Source organism: Oreochromis niloticus, linkage group LG6 (assembly GCF_001858045.2).
Source record: "Oreochromis niloticus isolate F11D_XX linkage group LG6, O_niloticus_UMD_NMBU, whole genome shotgun sequence".
Taxonomy (NCBI): domain Eukaryota; kingdom Metazoa; phylum Chordata; class Actinopteri; order Cichliformes; family Cichlidae; genus Oreochromis; species Oreochromis niloticus.
In genome coordinates this window covers 31,805,428-31,830,418 of record NC_031971.2, presented here as the reverse complement: position 1 = coordinate 31,830,418, position 24,991 = coordinate 31,805,428, and the positions used below count along the sequence as shown (strand labels likewise).

At 39.6% G+C, this 24,991-nt stretch overlaps 2 protein-coding genes and 1 long non-coding RNA gene across 4 annotated transcripts; 2 read left to right on the top strand and 1 right to left on the bottom strand.

The window, feature by feature from the left end:
* The first annotated feature begins 6,088 nt into the window (after positions 1–6,088).
* Positions 6,089–9,449, top strand: LOC100703003 (tubulin beta-4B chain). The gene is made up of 5 exons (XM_003449977.5): positions 6,089–6,323; positions 7,335–7,443; positions 7,543–7,653; positions 7,856–8,100; positions 8,184–9,449. Exons 1-5 carry the CDS (start codon positions 6,267–6,269, stop codon positions 8,994–8,996), a joined length of 1,335 nt encoding a protein of 444 aa, XP_003450025.1. The 5' UTR covers positions 6,089–6,266; the 3' UTR covers positions 8,997–9,449.
* Positions 9,450–10,186: 737 nt separating this feature from the next.
* On the top strand, positions 10,187–24,924 carry dennd1c (DENN domain containing 1C). Of its 2 annotated transcripts, XM_005454830.4 has the most exons (23): positions 10,187–10,361; positions 10,781–10,845; positions 11,449–11,492; positions 12,018–12,067; positions 12,161–12,280; positions 12,401–12,470; positions 12,882–12,962; positions 13,056–13,121; positions 14,873–14,926; positions 15,053–15,163; positions 16,859–16,959; positions 17,041–17,086; positions 17,201–17,302; positions 19,530–19,655; positions 19,862–19,963; positions 20,294–20,384; positions 20,473–20,513; positions 20,595–20,645; positions 20,753–20,800; positions 20,886–20,993; positions 22,086–22,168; positions 22,914–23,169; positions 23,242–24,924. In XM_005454830.4, the coding sequence occupies exons 1-23, from the start codon at positions 10,345–10,347 to the stop codon at positions 24,238–24,240; spliced, it is 2,832 nt and encodes a 943-aa protein (XP_005454887.3). In that variant the 5' UTR covers positions 10,187–10,344; the 3' UTR covers positions 24,241–24,924. The 2 variants fall into 2 exon arrangements, with proteins under 2 accessions (XP_005454887.3, XP_013129722.2); XM_013274268.3 differs by lacking the exon at positions 13,056–13,121 and having other exon boundaries at positions 10,188–10,361.
* On the bottom strand, positions 21,277–22,079 carry LOC109195455 (uncharacterized). Its single transcript, XR_002057049.2, has 2 exons — positions 21,580–22,079; positions 21,277–21,456 (listed from the first exon to the last, which is right to left on the bottom strand). It is a non-coding gene; the product is annotated as an uncharacterized LOC109195455 (long non-coding RNA).
* Positions 24,925–24,991: the final 67 nt, after the last annotated feature.

Here is a 24,991-nt window from a genome sequence, read left to right as displayed (position 1 = left end):
TAATTTTATATTAACATCTGATCCAGTAACAATCTGGACATGCTCACATATGAAACCCAATGAATGAGCACTATCTCATCTCTGCAGTTATACTATACAACCCTTTTTCTAGAAACTGCAAGCAGCTGTTTTCACAAGCTCTGATAAACCCAGACAAACAAGGTTAGACCAAAGGTTAGATTAAACCATGTAATCACAGCTAACCAATGATCCAGGCTGATGTTATTCGTTAGTCTGTTGGCTTTGTTTCAATGTGTTCCTGGCTTTGGTTGCCTCACTGACGGGTAACTGAAATGTTATTGACCAGTGAGAATCATGTAGCTGAAGGTCATCTGAGGTAAAGACAAGACAATGTGAAGCACAAAAGGACCTACAACAACCAAACTAGCCATAATGTTTATGTCCTCATGCGTTTCCAAATAGCATCTTGAACCCGTCTTCATGCAGCTTATTGCAATTGATTCTAAGTGCCATTTCTTGCCAGATTTCACCACCTCATTCACATTCAGCATTTTCTTTAGAAATCTATGACTGTTAGAAAAACAAAAGGTTGAGGAATGCATTCCTTTTGCAGAGTATCTCATACAGATTCTATTTCCTTCCAGTCTCTGTTGTCTAACTTCCTGTCTCTATGGGCAACAGCACAAACAAAACAAGCTGCTTCCTAATGATGGGCAAATGTTCAGCCCCAAAGCTACCACTGAAGACACTTACGTCATGTATTTTTTCTTAGGAATTCTGCTGCAGGGAGAAACATCAAACAATGAATACAATGCACTTAGGAGTAATTTTATTAAATGATTCCATACTTTTTGTACAAATGACATTCAAACCAGAAAACTTTTGGAAGAAAAAAGGAACAGGATAGTGCAATGTACTGTGAAAGTTATGTGCACTCACCATATTCTAGGCACATGTAAACCTTTGTCTTCATTCAGTAGACCATTTTCACAATTTCAAATGCCACGACACAACGTAACCAAATGGAATTAATGATGGCTCAGTTCCACTAGATAGTCCAGTACATAACAGCACATGCAAACACAAGAACCTGCATTGCTTGGAATGCAGAAATATTAATACACCTGTACTGTGTCTACTGTTACAAGTCTGCTATGAAGAAGGCCTAGTATCTCATCACTCTTGGCAACAATGCAATGCATTACATCATGCAAATATAAGTCAAGAGTTTTAGTTAGGGCTTTTTTCAATTGCCCTCTCATCTCCTCTGTCCTCCTGCCTGTGACTAGGAAACCAATCTCTCTCTGTTACATTAATGAATACCTTAGTTCCTATAATGCATCTGCAGAGGAGAAGGGTGAGAGGAGCCAGACCAGCTCTAACTATGAACAGGTTTTGGCTCAGCCCACCTAAATGGGCTTATTGCCCACCTAAAGAAATGTATGATGTATTTGTTCATCCATTACAAAACACAGGTACCATTTCTAACTGTTGACTGGGTTGGCAGCCTACAGATGATGCACAATGTCTTCCACAACATAGTCTCAAATGGATACCATCCTCTGACTCTTTCAATTGAGTCAATCTGTTGTTCATGTTATTTTTTTTTTTTTTTAATTGTAGTTTTCTAACCTGCTGTCTCTGATTTTGAGCTGCCATGGACTACAGATCAAAAGTAGATTCTAGCATATCTAACAATATTAATAAATTAATATACCTCAAACGTGCACTATGAAAAAATGTCTTGACCTTTTTCTTCTCACAAGTCATGACACTGCTTTCCCCTAGATAAGTTGCCTTTCTAGGGGATCAGTATCTATATCAGTCTCAGCAATACTTGCCCTGTGTTTACTTGGTATTGGATCATTACCAAAATTTGCAGTGTTGCACATCACTGATCATCATGCAAACAGGACTAAATGTATTTTGTATATATAACTTTTTTAGCTATTTAAGTTTATCAACTGCATGATCAAACTTTCTCCCCTACATTGTGAAATAAAAAGACGTACATATAGCTGCACATTCTCCTCATATTGTGGCCTAATTGTCATGGACACTCCTGCATGCAGCATTAGGTTATAACAACAACAAAAAAAAATCCACAGGTGATGGTGCTGTGCCAAACATCATGTTTAAATTAAGGAGAAAAGATTTATCATGTTGTTGATGTTGTTGGCTTCTGTCTGGATGTGGATCTCTTCATCAACAGTTCCGCTTCCATCGCTTATTGGAGAGGCTAAGATGCACAAAAAAGAGTGAAGGAAAATAATAAAAGCTTTGTAGCCTTAGTGATGAGAACAGGGGTTAATGGTCTCATCATGCCATTTTATCTGAGCTTTGACTGTGGTATGATTGTTAAACATTTGTGTTGACAGAAATGCTCACAACTCATATAATGACTACAGCAACTCAGCAGAAAAAATGCACATCTAACATATGCAACCTCAAATGAGCAAACAACACCAGAAGGCTGATAATTTGGGGTTTAAGTCCTGTGTTCCAGGAACCAAGAATCTAAGGCTGTAGTGGTACATGTCCATCCAAACAAGGCAGATGAAAAAAATATACTATGGTCTGATGACGTTTGCCTTCTGCTGAGGCTACAGATGGTATGACTCAAATTTGGCATCAACAACATGACCTCATGGACTGAACCTGCCTTGCGTCAACAGTCAGGCTGCTTGATAGTGGCGTAATGGTGTGGAAAATGTTTTCTTGGCAAACCATGAGCCCCTAAGACCATCAGTCATGGACTGAATGCTACAGCCAATGTGAATAATAAAGCCAGCCATGTGTGCAGTATCTGCTTACGGCCATCTTCTTACAGCTACTTCTAGCAATGACAATGTGGCATGCCAAAAGTATCCACAGAAGTTTCAAAATGATAGTGCTTTTATTGAACTTCAGTGGCAACATCATTTAAAGTTCTGCACAGTGTTGCCCAGTATGACATTCACAATATAGTGTTTGCTGAGACATCGTGTAAGAATTTCAAAAGATTTTTATCCGAACTTTACTTCCTTTATCTCTGAGGGATTCTTTTCGTGTGCATGAAATAACCATAAATCAACCATTTTTCATTTTTATTTATTCATTTATTTCTTGGAAGTGAAAACATATTTTGGATTTATAAATCTGACGCCTGTTCATTTTAATAAGATCGAACAGACGATGTGATCTAGCATGATCCTGAATTATTTGATTCTTCACAGTAGTTGTTGGATTGTCTGATGGACCGAGTTGAACAAGCAGGAGTCGTCACAGGAATTATTAGAAAAATAGGTTTTTCATTTATTTAACCCCCAAAAATTATATTTACAAAAGTAATAAATGTTGAGCTCATATAAGAGGTCAAAAAAACTAAACTAAACTCAGGCAAAGACTGAATTTAACAAACCAAACGACTGCCCAAACAAACATAACTGACCTAAACAGGAAATAACACACAGGGGTATATATAATGGCCGATCAGACCACTATGACACACGAGGGGTAACTACACAAAACACAATCGTGAACAACAAACGATGCAGTACAGTCTGGTTTGTTAATAAACTAAACACCAAAGAAGAAAATCAAAACTACTGAACCCTAATCTCAAATATTTAATTACATACAAATGCTTTGTTTTTAATTAAAGAAAACACACATTCTCCCCTTCAGCAGGAAGTGGTGGTGCGATCCAACTATCCCGCTTTGTATTTAACAGCTTCAAACCCCTGCCACCACTTTTTGTCTGGGAACTCCCAGGGCTCATGGCAGGTAAGAAATAAAGAAACAAAGTTTAGTCAATAAAAACAAACTAAGTAATGAACTGATATGAATACATAAGTAAACTAAATGTGCGTGCTTACAAATAAAACAAATGTATCCAAACCAAACAAACTTATTGAAACTTAAGTGTGTTATTGTGTTCAAATGAAAAAATAAAAATACATAGGAGTTACCGACTTGGAGTGTCGGCCGTGGGTTTGGCTATCACAGATTGGTTGTGACAACTGCATATTCATAAGGTCTAACCTACTCTGGAGGAAGTTTATTTACACAAGATTAAGGGAAGGAGTTAAGCATCCACTATAAAAACTGTTTCATTCTTGCACAAAGAATCTATTTTGATTGGTGCATTTTGATAACATAGCTGCAGTATGAACAAAAGACATGCAATCACAGACTTTTGATATGACACAAACAATAAATGTGATGCACTGGTACCCTCTCTGAATATATAGGATCAGATTATATCATATATGTGTACTGTGTTTTAATCGCATTCTTGATCTTGTCCTGACATATGGCATAGAAACTGAACATTTGACAATCGTTCCCGAAAAACATCTATTGTCTTACCGTTTCTTCATTACATTTAAACTTAACTGATTTTTTCCTGTCCAGGGACTGCAGACAGTATTTACTGTAGATGGTAACCGAATCTGGCACAACACATCTTTTAGCGTTAGGTTTTAAGTGATACGTTTTGTACATGGTCCCTGAAATAAATAGCAACAGAAACAATAATGGATTACAGCACCGGCAAATACATTTCATTACAGTAGATGTCTGATAAGTGCTGTCATTTCATTGGTTTTTTTTCTACAGTGCTAGGTTCCAACACATTGATCCTCATGGTGTATGACTCTGGATACTGTGGCTTCATAAAGGCCTCAGTGAAGCTTGACATCTTTCTGTTTTGTTAGGATCAGATGAGCCTGAACCATACCTTAGTTATGCTGCAAAAGGCTTATGTTCGATTTTGTGCTTGAGCGGAGGAGCGCAAAGGAAGTCCACAGGTATCATGAGGTACTTGTCTGCTTAAAGTGTTTGTTATCAGTGGCGACAGGAACAAAAGTATGTGGTACAGCCAGTCTGTGGACTACTCCTGCTTGTGCCGTTAGTGGTCAATCGGCCAACCATGGAAAGAAATGGATTTACAAATAGCTGAAGTGAAACAAAGCGTTAAAAACAATGAAATGTGAAATACTGCAGCAACTGTGTACTTTTCTGGTTGCATTTTTGGTGTACCTCACTCAGTGATCACAACAGCATGCAATTATCTCAGGTGACTGAATTCTGTTTTGGTAACCTAATTCTCTCGTGCCTTTGAATAACCAAACCTGGATTAGCTTAACCAAGATCCAGGATCTTCCCATTAAATAAATCAACGTTGAATGAACGGTGAATGGGGCTATGGATAAGGCCATATCTGAAAATGATGGCAAACTTGTGTTTTGTGATTGGTGGCCTGTTATTCCAACATAGGTTAAGTGCTCAGTTTCTTCATGTCTGACTTAAAACCCTGTGCACAATTATCAAGATTTTTTTAACCTTTGTTATAATTCATTCACTTAATTTACTATGACACAATACAAGGTAATGTAATGTGACTACAGTAATATATTATATTGACTAGCATTAGTAGCTGACCTTCAGGACTTGCTGCTAATGCTGACACCCTGACATTTTCAAGTTATTGACAAGTTAACTAGTGACCTATAAGAGCAAAATCAGTAACTATTTTACTAGTTAAAGCCCCTGCAGTTTTTAAAGAGAGCAAAGGTTGGGGGTCAGAGGGAGAGTTTACTGGATTATGGATTGTGAGCCACAAAAGAGCTTATGACTTGATCTTGGCTCAGTGTAGCTGAACTCTTTCTGCAAGTCCCAGCAAGTAGATCTCTGAGCACCGTTATTCTTTATTACTCAGGAAATTGGTACTGAATGCCAACACAAACACACACTGTTGCTCAGTTGTGCTAAACAAGCAGCGCAACATGCAAAACTGTATTTGTCACCCATCTTACCCATTTTCATCTACGTTTTGATCACTCTCAGGCTACATTTAATTCATTATTCCCTTTACATGATGTCAGCCGGCTAACCTAGACTTTACCCTTAGTGTCGGCCTGTAAGATTTGACTCGATCTTTAGGACTCAATCTCTGTAGTTTATTCTATGCAGTGTATCTCTCACAGGCATGTCACCGAAACAACAAACGGTGTATTATCCTCGTTCTTCAACTTCCAGCTAACCAGCCAGCCCAGGCAAGCCAAATTTTCCGGCTGTGCCCGGTTCCCGTTGTCATGGAGATGACGTCATGCTGCAGCACCGGGAGGAACGGCGCAGCCGCGGACGGAGGGAGGGGACGGGGAGCTTAAACCGCAGCCACAGCTCCTCCGCCATTCAGCCAGACTGCCGACTGAGCCTGGAGGGCCAGGACCGTTCAACTGCAAACCCAGAGCCCACCGCAAGCTTCCCCTTGTTTCTCCAGCAGCAGCTCTCTGTGAGACAACCCACACCGCAGCGACAAAATGCGTGAGATTGTGCACCTGCAGGCCGGGCAGTGCGGGAACCAGATTGGAGCCAAGGTGAGATAAACAAACAGATCCCTGTTGGCATGTCGTCTACCTGTTAACTGTAGTCGGTTTTATGTAACGAAACACAGGTTTATCCTTGCTGCTGCTGACGTGTATCCAAGCAAGAGGTCATGCTGCTCACAGGAAATACTAAATAGGTCAGCATGGTGGGATGGAAAGTCTTGAATAAGCGTACAAAAGCATCCTTCAGGATGGGCGGTGGCAAGTCGAGACGTCCCCATTATTGTCACTTGATGCACTTTTAAATGAACGACAGCACATAAACGGGGACCACGGGGTCTTGTCGGTGTGACACAGCATGCTGGATGAAGCTTATCTGCGTGTAAGAATATATTGATTTAGGCTGACAAATCATTATTCGGGAATTTAATGAATGAACTGACAGCAATCCTGTGTGTGTGTATCTGTATGTGTGTGGGGGCCACACTGAGAGGGGTGTGGCTCAGACAGCGAATTCACTGGAACACCGGCAGGCGTGCAGCCATGCAATTTTTTTTTCCACATATGCAATCATATTTAATTATAATAATAATAATAATAATAATAATAAGTAGAGCTTTAGGCTGATATTTTATTACCCATCTCTTAAACCTATCCTTTAAAGGTCTCTGTGACCTAAAGACGTAACATGGCTTGAGAAATGTATTACACAAGCTTCTGAGGTTGGATTGATGATAATAATACTAACAAGAATAATGATTTAAATTCAGAATTTTTTTTTCTAATTTTTCAATTCATTATTCCCAAATACCATCAGAACAGAGCAAAAGCAGCATGCGTCACACCTTAGGAAATATTTACTTGTATATTATTGCCCTTTGATTAAATTTGTTGTCAATCATCTAAGCGATTAATCACTTGGTTGAGCTTCTGTGGTTTAACAAGTACAGCAGGATATAAATAGCGTTGAATTTAGCTGTCGGCATTTGAATGTCTCGACACTGCCACAGCACGCATTTAACTGCTCTCTGGCATGTCTGTCTCTAATCGACCTGTCTGCAGTTCTGGGAGGTGATCAGTGATGAGCACGGCATCGACCCAACAGGAACCTACCACGGAGACAGTGACCTGCAGCTGGATAGAATCAACGTCTACTACAATGAAGCTTCAGGTTGGAACTTTTGAAAGTCTGCTAATCACTATATGTGTCGACCTTTGCTTTCGAATAGTCTGTATTTGACCATTTTTAACACTTGACTTTGTATTGCAGGTGGAAAATATGTGCCTAGGGCCATCTTAGTAGATCTGGAGCCAGGCACTATGGACTCTGTCCGCTCTGGGCCTTTCGGACAGATCTTCAGGCCAGACAACTTTGTCTTTGGTATGGGATCAACCACACAGACACACACACAAACACACATATTTACATGTCTTATTGATTATACAGAAGATAATGAAAGCTGAAGTACTGGCTTTGACAGGTAACCCGTTTAAATAACAAACTTTGACATTTTGATAACTGAATATACTTCTAGACAAACAAACCCTAGCTCAGCCAATCACAATGAACTCGTTCCTTCCAGGTCAGAGTGGAGCGGGTAATAACTGGGCGAAGGGCCACTACACGGAGGGAGCCGAGCTGGTGGACTCTGTTCTGGATGTGGTGAGAAAGGAGGCTGAGAGCTGCGACTGCCTTCAGGGCTTCCAGCTCACACACTCTCTGGGTGGCGGTACTGGCTCTGGTATGGGAACTCTGCTAATCAGCAAGATCCGTGAGGAGTATCCAGATCGTATCATGAACACCTTCAGTGTGGTGCCCTCTCCTAAGGTAGAGTGATTATGCAAACCATCTTTGTTGGTGTCCATTTGTCTCCCTTTGGTTTTCCTGATCTTTGCCTTTTCTGTCTCCAGGTGTCAGACACAGTGGTGGAGCCCTACAACGCCACACTGTCTGTCCACCAGCTGGTTGAAAACACAGACGAGACTTACTGCATTGACAACGAGGCCCTGTATGACATCTGCTTCCGCACCCTCAAGCTCACCACTCCCACTTACGGAGACCTCAACCACCTGGTCTCCGCCACCATGAGTGGGGTCACGACTTGCCTCCGTTTCCCCGGTCAGCTCAATGCTGACCTCCGCAAGCTGGCTGTCAACATGGTTCCCTTCCCTCGTCTGCACTTCTTCATGCCCGGCTTTGCTCCACTCACCAGCAGGGGTAGCCAGCAGTACAGAGCCCTCTCTGTGCCCGAACTCACTCAGCAGATGTTCGATGCCAAGAACATGATGGCCGCCTGCGACCCACGCCACGGCCGCTACCTCACCGTGGCCGCTGTGTTCCGTGGGCGCATGTCCATGAAGGAGGTGGATGAGCAGATGCTGAATGTGCAGAATAAAAACAGCAGCTACTTCGTGGAGTGGATCCCCAACAACGTCAAGACAGCCGTGTGCGACATCCCGCCCCGTGGCCTCAAGATGGCCGCGACCTTTATCGGCAACAGCACTGCTATCCAGGAGCTGTTCAAACGCATCTCTGAGCAGTTCACGGCCATGTTCCGCCGCAAGGCCTTCCTCCACTGGTACACCGGCGAGGGTATGGATGAGATGGAGTTCACTGAAGCGGAGAGCAACATGAACGACTTGGTGTCCGAGTACCAGCAGTACCAGGATGCTACAGCCGAGGAGGGAGAGTTTGAGGAGGAGGGAGAGGAGGAGGTGGCCTAAGGCTGAAGTCACTCATTGTTTCTCATCTGCACTCATCATGACTCCATCCAACCATCCATCCACTCATTCCGGTCCTACTCTGCTCTCTTTGTCTTTTCTTAGAGCACTGTCCCTTCCCAGTTTTCTTGTTCCTGTATTTTCTTAGTTCTTCCCTTTTCTGTCTGCCTCTTCTTTTCTCCTCATATCTCTTGACCCCCCTGACCCCCTTTGCTGCCAGAGTAGGACTCACACTTCAAACATGTAAACACAGTGCTCGTTTAGAGGTAGCTAACACACATGTGTGCTTGTGGGTTATTTGTCAAATTATTTTTATTTTTGGGGGGTTTGTTTTGCTTAGTGTTTGTTAATTATCATCGGTTAAACAATTGCATACCTGGAACACATTCACTTCATTCAAATATTATGACTTGTGTAATTTGGCATCGATTAAAATACATTTGTTGGAAAAACATCCATTTGTGTATTTACTTTTTTTCCCCTCACATTTGAAGTTCGCTCTGATACACTTTTATTAAAATAACACTTCAGTCTGGAAGAGAAAGAACTTGACTTTAACTTTCAGCCTCGATGTCACAGGAAGTAAATCAAAATGGAGACCTATAACAGATTTAGGCAGTGTGGCTTCATCACCACAAGGAGGCAGTATGACATTTGTGAGTGTGGTTCTTGTTTGAGCAGGATGTGCATATGAAATTGTTGTTTTGCTACTTCAGTATTTTGTTATGGTGTACAGTTCTAATTCCTGGTTATGTGAGCAGTATCAAGAAACACATTTAGCTTTCTATGTAGGCTATATGATTTATACCAAAGTGAAACCAGCACCTTTCAGTTCCTCAGTAAAGGCTGCCATTACGTTGGCACTCGGGGAAAAGTTTAATACAGAGTGAAACCCACTTGTGTTTATCAACAGGTTCCTGGCAACTGTTCTATTGTTAAAGTAGAGACTTGTCCATTTCAAAAACTTAGATATGCAAATCTCCCATAGGTTTTTGTTACTTCTTCAATTTTGCAGCTGCATATGTGAATATGTGGTTTTTGTTAAAAGTCAAATTTACATTTAAAATGCGTGAAGAACAAAAAACATTAAAAGATAAAGGAATTATAAGCCAAGTGTCTATAAATGGCCTGAATAGGTGGTCTTATAGCAGACGTCATTCACACACGAAAACCACACATACTGACATAGATCAGGAAGTGTTCTGTCATTCCAGTGCTGATTGAGCAGGCTGCTGTTACTGTTGCAGTCTCTGTCACTGTTACATCAGAGGTATGGTTGTCAACTAGTACACCTGCTGAAGATCTCTCTCCTCTTGGATGCCACACATGGACACAGTCGCATTTGGACAGTATGGGCTCCAGACTGAAGTAAGTAATTATGTCATTTTTGTGTGTCGACTTCCATCACCTTCAGTATGCCCGTCAGTCTGTTCTTGCGGTTTCTATTACTTCCTCTCGCAACTGCACAGGAAGTTTCCTGTAGCAGTTCTGTCGCCTTCTATCTGTTGCCATATGCTTCACGGTACATTTGTTCTTGTTCACAGCAAAGAAAAAAGTTCCTCTTTCGTTCACACATATAACTAGTTTGTATTACTTGGCTGTTGATTTGTTCTCAACATTACACCTGGTTTATTTTTGTTTATGCTCAGAATCTTCGTTTTGAGAAAATTGATGCTAGACATGGTGTCAATTTGAAGCACTGTCTCAACACGTATATGACTATATTTGGTGGGTAACGGGTTTTAAGAATAAATTTGTGTCATGGCTCTAAATCTCTTTCCTATCAGACAAAACCCTGAGCGAACCTTCTACTGGTTCTTTGAAGCAACTTGCCCTGTAGCCAGAGACAAAGGTGAGGCCTCTGTGGTTTATCATCTGTTGTAGAGCAACTTAGCTACGCAGAATGATTTGTCAGCACTGGACAAGTTGATTAAAATTGCTCTTCCATTATTTTCCGTAACTGTATCAACCTACCTTTTGTCATTTTCCTGCATGACACATAGCACTGATTTGAATTTCAAGCACTTGGCTTCAAAAATAAAAGATGATGTTTTTTATTTATGTATTATAAAATCAATAAAACGTCACCCCTAGTCTTTATGAAGCTGTTTCTGCTTGCACTGAGAATTGTTCATGCTTCCTGTCATGTGATCAAAAAACCCACACAGCCTGTGTAGTCAAACATGAACTACATAGAAAGATGGTGTAGTGATCCCTCTGACTGAGCAGCTGAGCATGTGCAGAAGACCTTAAATGCTAAATAATGTTTAAAAAGCATTATATTTATACATTTGGAACCATTTGCCACTACTTTTACCTCATTATTTTCTTTATTTTCATCATAGTTATTTTCTGAACTTTTAAAAGGCTGACTACAAAATAACTTCTTTCTAAATATGCTTTAGTTGTAGAATTAGCATTAGTATTTGTCCACTCACTTATTTTAATGTTACAGATCCTGGAGTGCTGTTTCAGTTTCCAGAAGACTTCAGTGATGAGGTAGCTTCTTGTGTTTTCCTGCCCTTGTGAACAAACGTAATAATATTTATGGATATGCTTTAAAATAAAAAAAATAGACTTTTTTTGTTTGTTTGTTTTTTACACACGGTGAGAACCAATGTTTTAATTTGCTCAATATGAAGCTTTACTTCTTGTTTCAGTTAGGTTACTGCAACATCAGCTTACTGACATTCTCACCTACAATAGGGGAACACCTTAAAATCATACCATAAGATAACATTGTGTGTGCTTGTTAACTTACTGGTTCTCTAAACCTCGATGGCATGCCCCCCTCCCCCACTCAGGCCTGAAAACAAGCACAAAAAAGGTTCATGCCCCACAATTTTTTCGTATCTTTACAACAACAAAAGCGCTTCCAAGTTGAAATTTAAGGAATTAAGTGCTCCACTTGTGTGGCCCATGCTGTTGTTAGGTTACTTTCTGCTTTGCACCCTGACAGAGTTCATAGTATGCATCTAGATTATTTGTCCTGTTAGGTTTTCAAAATTGTTTCCCACTTTCTAGGAGTCCTATCAAACATTGCCCAGGTTCTGCTTCCCGTATGATATACAAAGGTGAGTAGAATAAACTTGATGGTTTACTTCAGGCTGTGTTTCTGTATCATTTGTGTTTCATATGTTGTCTTCTCTCTACATTTGTCTGCTCAGAGTGAGAGATGGGGTGGCTGTGCAGCACTTTACTTTTGTTCTAACTGACCTTGAGGGATGCCAACGCTTTGGCTTTTGCCGTCTCACCAACAGCACACATACCTGCCTTTGTATTCTAAGGTACACTTCAACATGTGTGAAAAATATTCTAACACCAATTCTATTTGCATTACTTTCGTTTTCAGGATACCGTTTTTGAAAAGTGTTGTGGTTGTGTTATTTTTATCAATGTTATTACAGCTATCTTCCATGGTTTGAAGTGTTTTACAAACTACTCAACAACTTGGCTGACTATCTCTCAAAAGGGCAGGTAAGATTCTCATGTGTAATATTTATCTTCTCCCACTTGTCTCTTATCTGCAGATAAACTGTTAAAAGATGGACATTGCATTTATTGGTTTGTGAGATCCTATATTGAGACTAATAGCTGAGCGATTTGTCGATTTCCATTTTCCTGCACAAGGTTGGATTTGACTGAGAAACCAAGGACAGTGAACACTGTAACTTGTCAACTACAACATAGTTATACATAGCAGATATACTTGCTGTATTGTATTCAACTCTTACAGGATCTTTGAATAATTCTGTATCAAATAAAAGAATGCAGGTTTAAAGCAGTTCTACATTAGCTTCACATTTCCAAGCAAGAGGCTTTGTCCATCTGTGTCCATGCAGCATCTGTTTCAGTATGCTTAACATGACCACTTCATCTCTTCAACAGACCAGTGAAATGAAAGTGCTTTTGGCATCACTCTACAACCAGCCCCTTCCACTGGCTGCTGGATCCGTCACCCTGCAGATGGTAAGTCTCTAATTAGCCAACGAGAACTTGGAGTCACTCAAAACTTTACTGCTGTTTCTGTCGGTGGTTAGTGTGTTGTTGTTTTTTTCTGAGGGAGAGCAGGTTTTGGTCAGCACAGAAGTGTCCCATCCTGTTGGACACTCAGAGGGACAAAAGGGGGTGAGTCCCACAGGAGTTCATGTGGTCTGGAATCACAGCCTTGTAGATACAGACTAACTCCTGCTGGAAAACTACAGTTGTCTGTGCTTGGTGGCTAAAGCTGCAGACTAAAACCTTGTGTTTAAACCAAAGCATGCACATCATGCACTAATATCTGGCATTCCTTATAGCCTTTGGAGCAATTTGTTTATGTATCCAAAAGCCATAAACATGCCATTATGTTACTGACCCCAACCACTGTTTTGTCTTATAAGAAATGCCTCTGTGTGGCCGAAAGCTGTAACAGGTTTTATTTTATGAATGTTTGTGCTTTTTTTAGTTTCATTCCAAAATAAGAAATTGGTTACCTGAAAAACACATTTAGTCACCTTGTGCAATTGTTTTGCGTTAAAATGGAGAATATATTTAGAAAGTTTCAGTCCTGGTTGATGAGGAAACTTTTATGATTACAATGGAAACAGCAGGTGTTAAATTAGTAACATTTTTTAATATAGTTGTAAATGTTAGTTGAGTTAAGTCAATTTAAAGGCAGAGAGGATTAGTTTTACATAAATATATTAAATTTTTTTTTGCAGAAAAATGCTAATCTTAAAGAGCAACAAAATTTAGTTTAAATTTCATGAAGGAAAGAGTTGAGATTTGAGTTGAGTCAGAGACTGTATATAAAGGATGGACAAAAACAATGTGCTGTCGCAAACCAACAAACCATTGGTTTGTTGACTTCTGTTGTGAAACCAGGCTAATCATTTTTCATCAGTGTCCCAGTTTTTCAACTACACCCTATGAGAATCTCCACGCTTGTAAAATAGTGTCTTATCAAATACTAGCCAAATGTCAAACCATATGCTGATTATTTTTATTTTATTTTATTTTATTTTATTTTATTTTATTTTATTTTATTTTATTTTATTACATTGGATTCCTAGGTGACTTTAGGATTTTTATTTGATTATGATACTTTGTATCAGCCTCAGATAAGTATTTGCATTTATATGCTTAATTATTCCTGTATGTGCCTGCTTTATGGGTGGTTGGGTTGGGGGTGGAGAGTTTTAAGGCTTGCTGTGTATACTTGATTATATTGCTTGTATCGTGCATCTCAGACATATACTTGTATCTTATAGCCTGTTGAATATTGTTTACTTGCCTAGGGACTGCAAGTGGAACGTAGGTCGTAGCTAAATATGGTAATGGCATGTGAGGTCAGTAAGTTTGTGCAAGGTTCCTGACAAATACGAAATGCAACTAAACCTAAAACTACTAAAGATGATGTGAAACTGGTGATTGTGGCCACAAACCTATTAGAAACATGTTCTCTGAGGTCATGCATTGAGTAAGTAACAGAATGACTTTCAAAAAGAATCCTACATAAATGATTTCATTTTGCAGCCAGATGAGCCATTGTCTGCTGTCCCCACCCTCCCCCCACTGGCTTCATTTTTAAGACCATGAAGCTACATCCATCTTTTATATACAGTCAGTGATTATTTTTTAGCTCACATAACTGTGTGTGCATGTGTAATTGATTGCTGTAGAGGGAATTTTGGAATGAAATACTAAATTATATGTCTATAACCTTTGATGTGTGCATATATGATGTGGAAGATACTAATCAGCATACTAAACCATGTTGCTGAATGCAAAAACACTTCCCAAAAAATTCAGAGACATTGTTTCCTTAATATTATCTCAAGGATTATTGATAGTGTTGGTAAAGTATGAACAATGTTTTATTTCATATGTTTTGGCAGGTTCCATACTTCATCGCTCCAGACCCCAGAAGTCTTCCTTCCATACCTGAAAATGTAAGCATGGTTAGGTTAAAAATTTAAGGCTAAATTTTAAATTCAACAAACAGCGATGTATTATGTAAACATGCTTTTCCCCACTTCAAGCTAATATTTCTATCTGTTTGTTGTTTCATACACCAGAGGAACTTGACCGAGTTGATTGTGGCAGTAGACGTGGGGAACCTGCTTCAGCTGTATGCCAGTATGCTGTTTGAGAGACGCATCCTCATCTTTGCCAGCAAACTCAGCACTGTAAATTACACAATTCTATTTTATCCATTGTTTCACTTTAAATTTATTTACATCAACTTTGTGGTATAAAAGAGAACTTCCACCCCCCCTAACCCATCCATCACATTTGGTACATGACTAACATAAATTAATTTTCACACATCAAACATAATGAAAAGTAACTAGGCCTTATCAGGTCTTAAAATGATATAATTACCAGCTCAGATGAACAAAAACACATGCCATATCCTCCTGAGAACCGAGGAAACAAAAGTATCTTTCAGTTTAACTGTTTTTGTCCACTACAGAGGACATGATGAATAGGCCGGATCTCAAGAGGATATTAAATGCCAAAATGCAGAAGCAGTGTGTGTGAAAAACTAACTATACTCAGTGATTCGATAGATTGTTTAACCACTTTTGTCAGCAATAACTTGAAGGAATTATTTTCTGTATGACTTTGTCAGTCTCTTACATGATTGTGGGGGAGTTTTGGCCCACACTTCTATACAACATTGCTTCAGTCAATTGAAATTTGTGCTGGAGTTTGATTGGGCCATGACAACACCTTGGTTCTTTTCTTTATTTTAGCTATTCTACTGTAGATTTACTGTTGTTCTGTTCCATAACCCAATTTTGGCAAATTTTGTCCTCTCAGTGGCTGCAAAGTTCCCATGTCCTGCAGCTGCAAAAAAGCCCCAATCATTACTTTTGTCACTGTGCTTGACAGTTGGTATAGTGTGTTTGTGTTTGGGTTGATATGCAGTGTTGTGGCCAAACATCTCCAGTTTTGTCTCCTCTGTCCAAAGGAGATTGTTTCAGAGGTCTTGTGGTTTGTTTAGGTGCAGTTTTGCACCCATGCCGTCATGTTCTTTTTACAGAGGCGAGGCATTCTCCTGGCAACCCTTCCAAACAAGCCATACTTGTTCAGTCTTCTTCAAATTGCTCTGCCATGAACTTAACATAACATGGTACCTGAGGCGTGTAAAGTCTGAGATGTAGTTGTTGGGATTGTAGCATGGTTTTATCATGGAGTAAATTTGCTTTAACATCAACTCACAGGAAGACTGGTATTTGTCTTAACTATTTTCCACTTGTGAATAATATTTTTCATTTCTCGTGTCTCATTGTTGAGTAATGGATGTCAAATTGTTTGGAAATGACCACATTAGTCTCCCCAAGCTGATGGGCAGTAACAGCTGCCTCACTATGATCATTGCTGATGTCTTGTGTTTTTTGGCATTGTATTAATACACACTTAAATACTCCACTCCAGCAAACTGCCAGAGCTTCTGATTTTGTTGATGATGAAGCAACATCTGCAGGCTACTTAACCCTTAATTCAACAACATACATAGTTTTTCACACAATGCTTCTACATTTAAGCTTAGTTTGTCTTAAATAAATAATGGCAGGTCATGTTGCTTGTTGATGTTCATCAGGTTATGTTTAATGTTCTGATATGTTAAAGCTTAGAATGGAGACGGGCTGTGCTTTCCCTTTATGACTCTACAACTATGTTCGGTCAGCTGCCATTAAAGACAGTAGCAATGCTAGTCTCTGCTGAATCCATGTAACTGGAAGGCAGATGTACAGCAGCTAGAACATGTTTGAATCTACAGTTTTGTAGTCATACCTTGACCACTATTTTTGGCATGTGTCAAACCACACAGGAAGATTTGTGTGCTAAAGCTTTTCTCCATTTTGTGCGTTTAGCTGACATCCTGTGTGCATGCACTCAGCGCTGTGCTATACCCCATGTACTGGCAACACATCTTCATACCTGTCCTCCCACCACACTTACTGGACTACTGCTGGTGAGATTTGTCTGTTTACGTATTTAACTGCCTATCTATCTATCAACTGTTTAATTCATATTTGTTTTTTTATGGTCACAGTGCACCCATGCCTTACCTAATAGGGGTCCACACCAGTCTATCTGAGGTAAACTGATGACCTTATACTTCAATATAAAGCCATTGTTAAACTCCAATCCTCCAAATCTGTCAGATTTGTCCCCAGATACTGAAGCCTAATCTGTCACTGTCTGTCTGACAGAGGGTGAGGAGTCGTGGGTTGGAGGAAGTTGTTATTCTGAATGTGGATACTAACACCCTGGAAACCCCTTTTGACGACCATAAGAGGATACCTTCAGATGTGGTAATAAATAGTCTTGGTTTGTGTGATGATGCATAAGCTGCTTCTTTTGTTTCCACACTTTGTTATTGTAGGAAGGAAAGTATGATTTCACTAACTATTTTCGCCCATGCACTGCAGCCCTACACGCTACCATGATCTTCAAACTTCATAATCTTCAACTGGACCCATGTGAGAATAGCTTAGATGACTGTCTGGTAAACTTGATTTGCCTCCTACATAGTCTAACAATGAAATCAAACACTGGACTCGTTCAGGGGTGTCAAACCCATTTTATGTGGTGGGCTGCATACAGCCTAATTTGATCTTAAGTGAGCTGGATCAGTGAAACTCCCCTTTCTGTCACTGTAAAGAAATGACATATTTAACCGTTTTTTTCCATGATGAAGAAAAAGCTGCTGGGACAAAAAATTAAAAAAAAGAAATCTGTCGGCACGACTCCTCAGACTTAAATTGAAAGAAATAAAATCACATTAAAAGTTCTGGTAGCTTATTGCCCAGACTTTTTTGTTTTAAACTGTAATCTTAAAAACTGAAATTTCTATAGTAAAATCTGAAAAGGTGAAAAACAGAAACTTTTATGTTTTTCACAAAGTTGCAGAGGTTTTATTACAGACATAGCTAAGCATTTTGCAATTTAGCATAATTTTGTAAGGTGAAATTTCTTCAGTGCTGAATAGCAGAAATGAGGCTTTCATGTCAGCGGTTATTTTGAGGGGGGACTGAGTGGCTGACAACACTGTTCACAATGGTGAACTGTAATAAGCAAGCGAATAAAGCAGGAAATATCACTGTCAATTTTTTTACGGGAAGATGGTCTCGAAGCACAGTGAGAGATAGATATAATTGCACACGTTTGATACCCCATCCAACTATTTTCAATTCAATTCAATTCAATTCAATTTTATTTATATAGCGCCAAATCACAACAGAAGTCACCTCAAGGCGCTTTATATTGTACAGTGGATAGCACAATAATAAATACAGAGAAAAACCCAACAATCATATGACCCCCTATGAGCAAGCACTTTGGCGACAGTGGGAAGGAAAAACTCCCTTTTAACAGGAAGAAACCTCCGGCAGAACCAGGCTCAGGGAGGGGCGGGGCCATCTGCTGCGACCGGTTGGGGTGAAAGAAGGAAAACAGGATAAAGACATGCTGTGGAAGAGAGACAGAGGTTAATAACAGATATGATTCGATGGAGAGAGGTCTATTAACACATAGTGAGTGAGAAAGGTGACTGGAAAGGAAAAACTCAATGCATCATGGGAAGCCCCCGGCAGCCTATGTCTATTGCAGTATAACTAAGGGAGGATTCAGGGTCACCTGGTCCAGCCCTAACTATATGCTTTAGCAAAAAGGAAAGTTTTAAGCCTAATCTTGAATGTAGAGATAGTGTCTGTCTCCCGAATCCAAACTGGAAGCTGGTTCCACAGAAGAGGGGCCTGAAAACTGAAGGCTCTGCCTCCCATTCTAGTTTTAAATACTCTAGGGACAGCAAGTAGGCCTGCAGAGCGAGAGCGAAGTGCTCTAATAGGGTGATATGGTACTACAAGGTCATTAAGATAAGATGGGGCCTGATTATTTAAGACCTTGTATGTGAGGAGCATTTTAAACATGTCTGAAGCGAACTATCTCACATTATGTACTGAAAGTAAGGAAGGGCAAGTTTGGACAATTCCCCAGCATATTCTCCTGATATTCAGTCCCTTTTAGTGGTAAAAATGACTATAGAATATAATGATGCTAGGGCACAGGTGTTACGATGAAAACTAGGCTCAAAACCTAAAAAAAAAGGAAACGAGTCCTCTTAACACATTTGTAATAGTGTTTACACGTGAAGAACATGAGACAAATAAGACCACTAATAAACATAGTTTACTAGTTATGGTTTAAATACATTTAATTCACAGTACACATTAAAGTTGGACCAATCAGTGATTTTTAGACTGCTTTAGGTACTGACAAATCACAAAGTTTTATCTCTGAGGGACATACTGGGCCCAGAAACTGTGTAAAAAGAACTAAATTTACACCATGCAAGATTGTCGAGTTCCTCGAATATTTTTTAACCCCCTGTAAAAGTCAGCCTCAGTGGTATGAACTAGCTTCAGTGCAGGTTTCCTGACACAGAAGTACACATTCAGCAGTTAAAAAGGCACAAATTCTGAGCGCATATATTTTAATAAACATATTACAGATGTAAATACAGATGCTGTATGTGTCCAGATGTCCGGATTGAAGATGTGTTTGAAGCGCCAAGCGGTGTCACCTGGATGTGGTGTCTCTCAGGCCTTCCTGAAGGCTCAGGCTCTGCTCTTTGGAGGCTACAGGGATGCACTGCAGCCTAATGAGGTCTGTCATACATGAAATACATATCCATATTTACATATGTATTTATATCAGAAAATCAATTTACGCACTTTTTCTACATTTACCAAGACGTTTAATTTTAAGTTTCAGTATTCTACAGCTCTGCACATCTGTTATATCAGTATTTATTTTTAGAAGTAATTCTTCTTTTGTTGTTCATGACCATCTCTATGTGTTGCTTGTTGCAGGAAGGAGAAATATGTTTCTGCGAAAACCTGTTTTTAGATCACAAATCTCCGAGTATGAAGCAGTTCCTTCAGAGTGCTGTTCATTTGCAGTGCTTCAAACAGGTAAACACTGCCCTCTGCTGTACACTTAATGCAATTGTAATAGTAGCTTAGCTGTGGTTGGACAGAGATTTAGAAAATGTTGGAGCTGATTGTATAACAGCCATTGATAGAGATGTATAATTTGATGGGTTGTGTTATGCTAAACAGATTACTATTTTTTAAAATAATAATAATCTTTTTTTTTTTTACATAATTAACAAAAAAGATTTTGAATTTGGTGTGAAGTCAGGTGCACAGGCCAATCATCTTCATGTCACTAAATGAGGGAGCTGTTTTGCCGATGCTGATCAAACAATTTCATATTTGTTGTATATTTGTTTGTTTTTTTAGTTCATTGATGCTCGTTTGGATATTCTGAATAATAAAAATGAACCAGATGATCTCTTTGAGGAGGAGATTATAAAGTGTGAATCCACAGCAGGTGTGTATCTGTATCTTTACCTGTGTGGTTGTGCATGTGTATGTCAACATTTTTCATTGCTTGATTATCTAATTATTTCTTTTTGTAGGAAGAAGTAAATCCTATCAACAGTTAGTTGGTAATTTAAAGGTAAGTTCACTTAATCTTCACTGGAACACTAATGCATTTGGCATCATCTTGGCAAAAATTCTTGCTTTGTACTTTTGACAGAAAGGAGGAGGTGCTCTCATCCTCAACATGAAGTCCAAAGCAAACATGAGAGTGAGTACAGTGTTGAGGTGTTTTTTTATTATTATGAACTATGACTATGTTTATGTTGCTCTGCTGTAGGTCTGTTACTAATCTGTTTATCTGCTTATCTCTTCTAGGCCAAAGTTCTTGCCAAGTCAGGTCTGAAAAACCTGCTGATACATAAGGTGAGCTCATGATCATGTGGGCAAATGCTGATGGATAAAAATGATGCTGTGGTTTTAACAAGTTTTTGTTTTGTGTTTGATGCAGGTTAACGATGAAGAGCACACCCTTCAGAGAGGTGGATCGGTATCACACCGCCGTGCCCAATCTGACTGCCTGCAGAACCGCCTACCAATCACACAGCACTTCGGGAGGGTGAGATACAACAATTTACTCTCATGCACCAAACCCACATCTAAAAAAAAAAAAAAAAAAAAATCACTTTTTTTTTTAAATCTAGATATCTACACTCACTGGCTTTATTAGGTACACCTCATTGCATTTAGGCATGTAAAAGTGATCAAGATGACCAGCTGAAGTTTAAACCGAGGATGAGAACAGAAGAGGAAGATGGTTTAAGTGGCTTTATACATGGCGTGGATTGGTGTCAGATGGGCACCCCAGTGTTTCGGAAACCACACAACCCACACAGCTTTAATGGTTTGACAAAGAGTTTTAATGGTCTGACAAAGAGAAAATATTGAAAGAGTTGCAATGCTCCAAGTGAAAATCGCTTGTTGTTGTCAGAGAAGAATGGCCAGATTGCTTCAAGCTGAGAGGAGGGTAGCCATAACTCAAATAACCACTCATTACACCCAAGGTATGCAGAAAAGCATGTCTGAAATAACAATACATTAAACCTTAAAGCAGACACAAAAATCTTGCAGCAGCACATGACCACACGGTGTTATTCCTGTCAACTAAGAACAGGAAACTGAGGCTACAATTTACACAGACTCACCAAAATTGTGAGAGAGATGATTGGAAAGGCGTTGCCTGGTCTGATGAGTCTTCATTTCTACTGCAACATTTGGATGGTGTTACACCCCAGCCCAGGGAAAACCGACGTGCAACATAAGGAAAATAAAAATAAGGAGAAATGCCCCACACTCCCTGCTCTCAAGGAAGACGAACCAAAAAAAACCAGCTGCCACGGATTTCACAACAGCCAGTCAGTTTATTAAGTCCCAAAAGGTAGCGGGTGTCAGGGTGAGCATGGCCAAAACAACAAACAAAAACTCTAGAAATGAAATGCAGCTGGCTTACCTTCACAGAAAAACCCCAAAAGAAAATTACAGGTGTCTTACCTGCCTCCCTAACCAAAAACAGGAGAAGGTATAATAAAAATATAACCTTGTGACCTCATTTGCTTCTGTATTGTCTTATATTATTCTTTTCACATTTGAATATTTTTCTTGTGGAAAAATTGTATTACCAAACCTTTGCTTTGTTGTTGCCTCATGTCAGTCACGTCCCCGTCGACCTGCTCAGAAGTCTAAGACTCATAGAGACAAGGACATCATGAAAGACAGTGAAGATGCATGGGATGGGTAAGCTGTGAGGAAATATATTCACTCATGTACAGAGTGTTTTAGTATACACTGAGGCACATACAGCTTAAGTACATATTGTATTAACTGCCTAGCTGTGTTAACTGTACTAATTCAGTTCAATTTCTGGAGCGCAAATTCACAACAGTTGCCTCTAGGCACTTCATATTGTAAGGTAAAGAACCTACAGTATTAATAAGAAACCCCAAAAATCACATAGCCCCTTGCCAACTGGCAAGAGTGGGAAAGAAAAACTCCCTTTTAACAGCGAAAAATCTCCCAGGGAGTCAGGGAGGGGCAGCATAAAAGAAACACTATGAGAGAAAAAGAGAGTGTAATAATTACTAATGATTAAATACATTAGTCCTGTTTATACAGGGGTAATAAAAACAATGAGTAAAAAAGAAACGCTCAGTGTATCATAGGATGCCCCCAGCAGCCCAAGCTTATTGAAGCATAACTGAGGTATGGTTCAGGGCCACCTGAGCAGCCCTAACTATAAGCTTTATAAAAAGAAGGTTTTAAGCCTAATCTTAAAAGTAGATAAATAATCTGTGTGCTGTCTCCAAACCGGGAGCTGGTTCTGTAGAAGAGTTTGTCAAACAGCATTTGTAAAGAAAACTGTGTAGAACTCCAAGAATATGTTAGAAGAGCATCAGGGACTAATTATCATTTGGATAATATACTGTATCTCTACAGTGGAGAATTTTTGTTCATACCATTTTGTTTATTGCTTTCATTTCAGAGCTATGTCTGGGTCCAGGACTGAGCCTGCCTCTGAGCTCCAGAAGGATGAAGAAGAAGAAGAAGATGATGATGATGATGATGATGATGATGATGGTGAGGAGGACGATGCACTGCTGTGTGATGAAGAAGAGATGGATCTTCTTGGGGAGATCTTTGATACACTGAGCTCTCGTAGCTCCCATGACCGTGGCCTGCTGTACGGTACCCGCAGCCTGGATCTGTTTGGGCCAGACAGCCATGACTTCATCACACGGGTAAGAAAATGGCTAAAAGTTTCACTAACACACACAAGTAGATGCAATTTCTGATCTGTCTGTGTTTTCCAGCGTGTGCCAACCAATCCAAGCCAAGAGAGCCTGTCTCTGTCCATCAGTGGCAGTGGCAGTTTGCACAGCTGGAATCTGGAAACAACAGAGGAGTTATCAGACCTGACAGCGGACACTGACTTGCCATGCATGGACACTAGTGTACCAGAGGAGGAAGGGTTGGAGAATATGAATATGCAGTCAGAAAACAAAACAGAAGAGCCAAAAATTGGACACAGGCAGGACGGAAAAAAACAGGAAGAAGTGACAGGAGCAATAAATGGGAACCAAGCAGAGGAAACTGATGATCAAAATAAGTTTAAGGAAGTAAAGTTAGAGGAAAATATAGAGAAACAAGATCAGGGAGAGGGTGTAAGTTTAGGGGAGGACCCGGTTAATGAAATATCTGCCAAGAGCGATGAAGGCTTAAAAGAAAACAAAGAGGATGAGCAAAACAAGACAGAGGAGGTAAATGCAGAACCTGAGATGGAAACACATGAAAGTGCAAAAGCAAGAGAAGAAGAAAAAGAGAGCCAACTGGAGAAAAATGAAGAGGTAAGAGGATCTTTAAGCAAACTTATAAACCCAAATCCTCAACATCCCAACTCTGTGGAAGAAGAGGAAAATAAAGGTAAGGAGGTCGTTCCAGATACTACAGTCCCTTCTGGACCTCAGATTCCTGCTGTTGACCCTAACCCTACATCAGTCCAAGAAAAAAAGATTGAAATAGAAGCAAGAAAACTGGAGCAAGAGGTAAAGCAGACCCCTTCTCCTCCTAAAGTGCTATCTGCTGCAGCACGCTTTCAGTCTCAAGGATCCACCCAAAACTTCCAGGTAAAGTCCAAGGTTAAGGCCTTTACCGAACCTGGGAAACCTTGCACTGTGTTCAGAAACAGGGAGAATGCACAAATGCCATGTGACTCAAATACATCAGAAACAAACAACCGCACGGAGGAAGCTGAAGAGGAAGAACGACCTCCAGTCAAAGTGTCAGAACTGAAGAAGAGATTTGAAGCTTAAACGATGCTGGTTACATTCTAGCTTTTGTTACTTAAAATCCAATTAAATGGATACATTTGGTTTCTCTCTGTATTTCCCCTGCCTCTCCGTTACTCTTAATCCCAAGCCCATTTGGTTTTACTGAAAATATAAATTATGAAATAAAAGTCAACAATGTAGTTTTATTTAAAAGCTAACCACTGTGAATTGTAGCAGATGTTACTCAAGTGAGGGTGAATGTTGCACTTGGGGATAAGTTTCAGATGAACATTTTGTGCATTAGTATTTATGGATATAACAAGCTGCACTGTATACAAACACAAAGTAATGAAAAAAAAACAATGTTCCCATTTTTTAAGTAGTTTTGGACTTTTTAAAGGCTGTCTCTTTACAATAACAAAAACAATACTGCCACACTCTCACAAACTGGCTGTTTTCTTAGTATGTAAACACATTTTATTGCTTGTATATTTTATACTTGGTGAAATGGTTAATTACTTAGAATTAAGACAGCATGGCTGAAATAAATAAGAAGAAAGAAAGAAAAGTAAGTAAGAAAAATGCATGAAAAACGTTTTTCCTGTTGCCTGCTGGGAGACCAATTTGTTACTGAAAGAAAAACATTTTTCTTCAAATGTATGTTTGTGCAAAAAGCATGCTATCCATCAGATTCTTTAATAAAAACTGACGCATTCTGGGTATTTACATTTTGCGACCATTTCGCTTACTGAATAACCTGAACTTGAATAAAATAAATACTTTGAAAACTGCT